The sequence below is a fragment of the Argiope bruennichi genome, chromosome 9 (genome assembly GCF_947563725.1).
Source record: "Argiope bruennichi chromosome 9, qqArgBrue1.1, whole genome shotgun sequence".
Lineage (NCBI taxonomy): Eukaryota > Metazoa > Arthropoda > Arachnida > Araneae > Araneidae > Argiope > Argiope bruennichi.
The window spans coordinates 19,513,872-19,522,673 of NC_079159.1; the positions used below are offsets into that span (position 1 = coordinate 19,513,872).

At 29.5% G+C, this 8,802-nt stretch overlaps 1 protein-coding gene across 1 annotated transcript; it reads left to right on the forward strand.

The window, feature by feature from the left end:
• Nucleotides 1-6,095: 6,095 nt before the first annotated feature.
• On the forward strand, nucleotides 6,096-8,451 carry LOC129983660 (glycine-rich protein-like). Its single transcript, XM_056093225.1, has 3 exons — nucleotides 6,096-6,115; nucleotides 7,016-7,066; nucleotides 8,071-8,451. Exons 2-3 carry the CDS (start codon nucleotides 7,016-7,018, stop codon nucleotides 8,365-8,367), a joined length of 348 nt encoding a protein of 115 aa, XP_055949200.1. The 5' UTR covers nucleotides 6,096-6,115; the 3' UTR covers nucleotides 8,368-8,451.
• The last annotated feature ends 351 nt before the right edge of the window (nucleotides 8,452-8,802 follow it).

An 8,802-nucleotide genomic window follows, 5' to 3' on the forward strand; every position in this document is an offset into this window, starting at 1 on the left:
TATGAAGATTGTTATTATTTATGAGATTTTTTTTGTTTAAACTTTTCTTGTTGTAATAGATATTTTCAGTTCATTTTAATCTACTCTTTTCATATGACGTTACATTCATATGGTCATCACTCATTTATAACATATATTAATGTATTATCTAATTGCATTGTTATTTAACAGTATTCTGCTGTGTAACTCTACAAATAGATACAAGATGAAGTTTTAAGCGACCATTTCGAACATTGAGTCAAATACTAAAAGCGATTCTATGCATCCATTTATAAACATTGCTTCAACCTTGTTTTTTTATAATTAAATTAATTTAATGATATTAGAATTGAAATTATTGCAATTTAATGTGATTCGGACGAATTCGAATGAGCAGAAATTCGTATAACTGAATAAAGTGCTTATATCAAATTAAAAATACCACATATTGAAAAAAAGTTTTTTATTCGGGGCATTAAAATTAACAAGGTTAACATTTTAAGATTTATATGAAAGAGTAACTGGAAATTAAATTAGGCAGGAAGGTTCATTTTATATTTACGTATAATTAAAAATTACAAACTGAGCATATAATATGCTTATAGCATATTATAACTGCTAAGACTCTTTTATTTGTTAAAAGAAGTGCCAAAGGAAATGATTACGATCTTATAATTTTTTTTTGACCTTTTTAAGAATTGTGAAGGGCTTCATTCTTACATTTGATTCTGATCATAAAAAATTCTTATAATTATCCTTCGGTTTATACGAGTTGTATTACAATTAAAATCGTCTAAATAAGTTAATAAACACAAATGGCTTTGAGAGCACAAATGTTTAAAGGTTTGCAACAGTTTTTGATATTAATGATATCAAATATTTTATGTATGAAATTGAAAAAAAAAGTTAATTTTGAAAATAAAGTAAATATAATTTCAGTTAAAAATTAGTTTGAAACCACTTAACTATCAAAGACATTAAAAAATGGCATTCACTGGATTACGCTCGAAAGCTAGATGACCTGTGCTGTAAGAATTCCTAGCAGCGTGATAGTTTCTTTGTGCACTCTTAAGAGAAATACGAGATATACTCCTGTTTAAACTCCTGATTAGCAAATAAAAGTATATCAGAAATAAAAGAATTAGTTTTTTATTAACTTAGAAATAAATAACTAATATATAATTGTTCTGTTTACATAAAATTTCCAAAGATCATAGAAATGTCGAAATACTTATGAATTTAAAAGCATTTTGATTAGATGTATACTACTGTAATAACTAAAGATCTACTAAGAAACTCTTTATCAAAAGCCATTCTCCATCAATTAAAATCTTTTGATGAAATATTCTTCATGCATTGCTAGCATGAAGAAAGTATTACGTGAAAATATTTGACTTCACAACTTTGATGGATTGCTAGATTTCAGAAAATACTCACTCCAATAACACTCATATCCAATCGTATGTATTGAACAACTAATTCTAAAACTGTGCGACAGAGAGAAAAGACATTCAAGATGTGATTCTAATGTCGAAATCATAATAGTTTATAATATTTCTGACTATATCGAAAAATGTGATAATTAACTTCTCTTAAGTCCAGATTTTGAATTCTTAATGGGAAAACGGAATTCTCCATCAATTCTATATCCTTTGTAGTTGTTCAATGACTTTAGACATGACCATTATCATTTAGGTCATTTAATGTTGAATGAATTTTAATTGTTTATTTATTTACATGCGTCATAAATGCTCCAAGAAAATACCAATTGACATTTTTTGGATGGCATTTGCAAGGATATTTCCAGTAATTATTATAAATATAATAATTGAAATATATTTTCACTTATCAAGTTAATCTCTGTAAATACTATCACTTTGTTCGACATAATCATTTATACTTTTATTTCTCGCCAATTGAAATGAATAATCTTGTTTAACTCAAAATTATACATTTTTGAGTTCAGAAATAAACGATGAAATTATCTACATAATATAAACCCGTATTACAAAATACTACTTGGCTCCATTCAAAAATAACCTCAAAGAAAGTGAAATCGCTTCTTTGAATACCAATTACCGACATTATCGATAAAAAATATCGAACACAAAACAAAACAGTAATAGTAGAAACCCATAAGACAATTGAGGATACATCAGATGATTCATGTAAATATCATAAATAACAGAGTCATTCAAAAATTGAGAAATTCTCAATAAAAAATTGAGATGTATTTTTATTTTCCTACATAAAAATATATTTTACTATCAAAAAGATAATTTTAGTATGAAGAAAAGTGTTCATTCGATTTACTCATAAGAAATTCTAATTCTGCACTTCACATCCTTATTTCAGTTTCAGTTTAGTGGCAGGTATTACCGGGAGTTTTTAGGGCAGTCTGAAGATCGACGCTATTCATGCTTTGCTAAAAAGTGTGCACATGTTAAAATCTTATCAGTCCATGTAAACTTCCAGAAGGTTAACACTGATAAAGATAATACTTATTAACGAACTTGGTTACATATTTTTTAACAAAATAATATTAAATAAACAATGTGTGTTTGCTAAAGCTCTATAAACACATTAAAATTATATTGTCAAATTAATAAATAGCATACTACTCCATGCGAAAGGAACATCGAATTCCCATTCAAACAAAGATTAAGGGACTAGGGAAAACTGTTTTTTAAAGAAATCTGTTATTCTGTTATTCTTTCAAAATTCGTAGATATAGCATTAGTGATGCTTTTCATCTGAATCTTTCCTAATACTTAAAGCCTGGTGGTAAGGTCTCGGCTTCGGAACCGGAGGATTTCAGGTTCGTGACCCGATTCCACCGAAGAACCGTCGTATAAGGGGGTCTGTTGCACGTTAAATTAAATCCGTCAGGGCCAAACGTCCTCCCGCTGGTGTGGTGTGGTGTGGTGTGGTGTGGAGAGGGAGGTACCATCTCAGGTGTCGTCTTCGTCATCTGCCCGATGTTCAAAATGACGAGGTCCGTCCCAAAATAGCCCAAGTGTTGCTTCAAACGGGACGTTAATATAACCAAATCAAACCAAATTCTTAATACTTAAGAAAAATGCATGTATGTTGGCTCTCTACAGGATAGAGCATATGTATCTTGGTTGGTGGAAATGTACAATTCGGGCTAATTTTTAAAATTTTATATTTTTAATTAATGAAGATTTTGATGTCTTATCGGGATAACTCCAAAAAATAACATTACACAAAACTGATTTTCTAATATTTTTGATATTCAAAAAAATTATCATTTTAATAATGCCAATAATGGTCACTCAATTTTTTTTTTTTATTTTAAATATGGTTTATTCGTTTTTTTTGTTTTTTTTTGCATAATTTTTATCAATGGATTTCATTGTTGAAATGAAGTTTAACACATATTCATTTCTTTGAAGTGTTTAATCGTTTGATTTTTTCCCGTAAACTATGAAGTTGAAACGTTGAAAACAATAGAAGAAGGCTTTTCTATAATATTTAATCCTTGCAGGGTTTTATTATAGTCCTGGTAGACAAATCCAGATTAATTTACAGAACGATATCAATCATTTTGAATAAATGGAAAAAATATATAATTGTAATGAATTCATTTATTTACTTCAGTCAATGAAGTATGCCCAATGGTACTTTATAGTGTACATAATCAATCAAAATATCATATCCAGTAATAATGGACACTGGAGACAGCAAAGGGATTCTCCTAAGGATAAGGATGTCTCCTAACTTACAGTCCCCTGAAAGTTTGAAGATAGATTATTCAGAAAGATGCAATATGTATTATCCTTTAAGTAGTTGCATAATAAATAGCTAACTATAATGTCATGAAGATTCTACAAGATAAAAATTATTCATATTGTTACGAATCTGTGATACTGCTTCCCAACATAGTTGGTTCCATCATCAGAAAGACTGTTTTACAGTCATCTGTAATGGACGGAGTCCGGGAGGTCCCAGAGCTTGGCGACAAACTTGGTGACCATTTGGCGACTTGACGACGAATTTGGCGACTTTGGCGCAAAATAGATTATACTCGAAACATCGAGAATTTTCCCGATCCGTCCATTGGGAACCGAGATACGCCTCGAAAGTTCCTGATTGGTTTAGAGGCTTCTAGCCCCGCCTTCTGAGACCTATAAAAGGAGGCAGTCTGCAGCTGCCGAGGGTAGTAGTCGGAATCGACAGTGAAGAACGAGTCTTCCAGAGATTAGCAGAGCAGCGACGTAGTAAGGAATAGGGAAATTCCTTACTCCGGAATAAGGAATTGATATCAGGAAATTACAGAAATACGGCTTTAATACAAGTCCCGATATGAAACTTAAATTTTCTTAGAATCATGAATATTATTCACAAGTAATTTTAATGAAAATGAGTGCACCCATAAGTCCCTGAGAAACATCAAAGGTCACTGAGGTCACCCAACACGGCTAGTGAATGATATAACTATCAAATATGAGGCTATAGCATTGGGACATGAGAATTACGATATCTATAGATGTGTGAAATGTATCCATAGTTTGCTATGACAAGAGTAATTTCTTGTTAGTTTATTTATACAATATGAAGTATTGTAATTAAAAGGAACAATTCAATTGTTACAAATAGGCAAAGGTTTACAAATAGGCAAAATGCGATTTTTTACCTAAGATGAACCTCAAACCTCAAAATTTTAATATCTGTGCAATTCACATGAAGAATAAAAATGTGAAGTTACAGCCCCCTGAAAATTTGAAGATATTTTATAAATTGCCGAGTTGCATTATAAACTGCTAATAATGGCACGGAGATTCTACTCTATAAAATTGATTCAAAAACACAATGAATAACTGATATAGGGAATGAAAAGTAACACGATTTTGATACCAGTGATGACTTGATGCTTATATTTTCATTAAAAAATCCAGAATATCATTCTTAAGAAATTTCACTGAAAATAAAGGCAACTAATAGTCCCGTTGAAACAGCCAAAGACAACAAGTGAGTGATTCAAATATTCAATATAAGAGAATGCCATTGGGCAATGGGAAAGACGATATCTATAGATGTGTGAAATGTCCTCATAGTCTTGAATATAATGACAGTAATAATTCCTAGTAGTTAATTTACATAAAATATCTATCCGCAAGTAAAGGAAAAAATTGAATCGTTACAAACAGAGAAAATTTAATAATAAAGAAATTAAAATTCTTCTTTTAAACTTCTAATGGTAATCCGGACAGTTATGGATTGATCAGACTCTGTTCATTTGTTAGCGATGTAAGCCATTTTGTTATTAAAAAGTTAATGGATATCATTTTGTGTCTCCCTTTCGATTCCTTGTTAATACATAACTACAGAAATTAGCAGCTCAGAAATACCTATTTTTCAGCCAAATCCATCCCAAATAAGGTATTCAGAACTTCAATATTTAAATATTTAACAATTTGAAATAAATTTAAATCTATATAATAACTTCGTGATAGCGAAATGTCATAATTTTTTAATGATTTCTATGACGATTTATCGAAATCAGCCATGCGTTTCTAAATGTTGCTTGATTATCGGATGGATCTTTAACAACAAGTAGGTTAATGTCGCTCATTGCGCATTTTTATTACGAGAAAAAAGTATTTGCAGTTATGCAGTCAGCATTTAACACAAGAATTATCTAATTTGCATTTTAATTTTATAAGAGTTTTAATGAATATCAAAATTTAAAGAAAGATTATTTAGAACAAATTTTAATACATGATTAAAATTGTTGTCAAGGTTTTAAACAATCTGATAAGATGGATTCACGTGTTCAAGCGAGTTTTTTTTTTCTGATTCTATGGCAGATAATGTAAAACATTGACATCGATATAAATCAGTTATTTTGATTTTTAAATTGTATTAGCTGGCATACTTTGTATTATTTCGCAATTTAATTTATTCATGTTTAAAAAATTGCCTACATCTACCAAAAATCTCTTAGACTTACTTATTTTAAATATCAAAATATGGATATCAGATATCTGCCGATTTGATTGCATAAAAATATTTTTCAACGTCCGAACGATATTTAAGAATATAAAAAGAAAGGTAAAAACCTGAAACTTCATTCGGAAGAAGTTCGCTTTAGCTGCAACATCATAAACTAAAAGTGAGTCAATTACCTATTTAAGTCTTTTACTGATAGAGAAGCAACATGTATTTCGACTATTTTTGTAAAAAAAAAAAAAGGTATGGTTTATTTCAAACACCCGTTGTAGATATCAGGTGGAGTTCAGGATTCGACGCCTCAGAAGCGGCATTTTAAAAAAATTACAGTTCTTTGTGAGAATATTGCATTATATAAAACATCAACAATTGTCTTCCTATCGTCTCTTAAAATATCATTTTTACTACTCCTCTGTTTTACAATAACTTATTTATTTTTATTTTCTTATGTACAACGCATACAAAAAAGAAATAGCAGGTCATTTGTTCTCTAGATTCTGATGAAGGTCTGCGTCGTAGATCTTTTGTAATCTATGAAAAAGAAATTTTACTTATCTATTTTTGTAAGCATAATGATTGAAAAGCAGATTGATTTTCATAATTGAAATTTAGTGTCTAATATTTTCGTGAAATTTATAGCTGCATATTTAAGATTAATAATACATTTAAAAAAAAATTATATCATGTAGTCTTGTCATAAGCTTCGTAGATCCATATCGAATATTTGAAGGCATCTCAAAACATATCTCAAAAAAATTTCCAAAGTATTAAAAATACTCCAAAATATTCGATATTCCTTATAATTCATTAATATTTGATATTCATTAGGAATAAACTCAAAGATTGACCAATCGTATTCAATTTTTACTGTAATATTTTTTTATTCGATTTAGTTTTACTTTGATACTGAAATCAATTTTTGGAAGCAGTTTCCCCTCCATTTTGTTTATCTCTTATTTCTATATATTTCTTTAACTATGAGATTAGTTAAATAAGACAAATGATTGTTCTGTACTTTTGTCAGATATAAAATATTTTACATTTAATCTTTTAATCCTTACAGATGTTTCGCCTTGCCGTCTTCGCTTGTATTGCTTTGTATCTAGTACAAGGAGTGAGTATCTCTTTCTCTTCAAATTATTAAGTCATTCTAATAAACATAAACAACATTTATTTATCTTCAGTGGCTGAAGTTTTGTGCCAGTGCGTTTTGTAGCTTTTTTTTCTTACTTCCATCCTAATAGGAACTACCGCAATAGAAAAATTCCTCATTATGAAAGAACTGCAAGCTGTTTAGATGTACCTAGGAAGTTGTTTGTCATGTAATAACAATATTTTTCACACAGTAAAAAATAGCTCAAATATGTCAGGTACAAAAATATTGCATTTACATTGCCTTGACCAGCAAGTAAAATAAACTGTAATCACTCCAGTCATAATACGAACTTTTTTTAATGGTTTATCAGGTTAAAAAAGTTTTACTTAGTCTTTCTATAGCAGCTCTTGTTTCTTTAATTTATGCCTAGAATAAACTTGATTTTTAAAAATGATAAAATCAGATATATTCAAATGTGTCAAAATCCTATAGAGGATTATTACAAATATGAAAAAAAAACATTTAATTTCATCTAAACTTTTAAACAAATATAATTTCATTTCGTACAAAATATTCTACGGGCTCATGGCTCCTTTTTATATACCAAAATTGAACTGCATTGATGATATATTTTCTATGCATGGTAACAATTTTTTAAAACCATTTTTTACAGATTTATGCTATTTACTAAATAACATTGAAACAGTTGTTTAAGTAAATCAGTGTAGCCTGAGGTAACTAAATTATCACTAAAAACATAATAAGTTAACAAGTTGATTAACAAAAGTAACAAGAGTTTTTATCAAAACACATTATTCTTGTATCCTGATACAAAATTGATTTTTTTTTTCCTCTTTTGAAGAAATTTATTTTTTTATTTTATCCGAATTAAATAATTTCCACCACTATATTGAATCGTATAAATATCGATAAAACCATAATATTATTATGTTAGTCAACACCGATACTCATTTAAATCGAAAGAGATTGTTCCTATACTAATGACACATCTTTATTTTCAGTCTTTTCTTCCTGTCCAACCTTATGATTATGGATATGCCGTCAGGAATCCTTTCAGCCACCAGTACAAACAAGAAGCCGGAAACGGTGTTGGAGGTGTAGTGGGAAGCTACGGTACCGTTGATGCTAGAGGAAACTTCCAATATAGGAATTATGCATCGGGTGCCGGATATCCCATCTACGGCTATGGATTAAATGGATACGGACTCAGATACGATGGATATGGACTTCCATATGGGGCTTATGGAAATCTTGGCTATGGTTATGGAGGCGTATTGGGACATCCCGCCTTGATTTAAGTTGCGGCCAGCTCTGCTATGGAGTAGAGTTGATTTGGTTATAATTACATGAGAGAATGCTGCTCTCGTAACTGATTTCTTTAAGTCAGCCCGTAGCAGTAAAAAATGTTATCTCTTGAATTCTTTATCAAAAGTATTGTATACAGTTAACTTAATAGATAATAGATATTATATGAAAATTTGTCCTTGTATGATTAAAATATTTACCAATAAATAATTCCTATGACCATATATTTTGTTTTGGATTTATTATTTTTTGTTTATTCTTTCTAAATAGGTGTTCAGATTTGCTCTAAAAATATGCTTTTGACTTATAAAAACTGTTTTAGTAGTTTTATTTTTAACACTCTTGTCTTCTTCTTTAAACTGAACAGTATTTATGCCCAATTTAGGGAATAAAAATGCAATTTGTTCTAGTTCAAATTAATATTTTGG

Excerpts from the sequence above, each read along its gene's own strand:
- LOC129983660 (XM_056093225.1), top strand. The coding sequence starts at position 7,016 with ATGTTTCGCCTTGCCGTCTTCGCTTGTATTGCTTTGTATCTAGTACAA. Across the intron at positions 7,067-8,070 it reads CTTTGTATCTAGTACAAGGA|TCTTTTCTTCCTGTCCAACC; the intron begins GTGAGTATCTCT and ends CTTTATTTTCAG.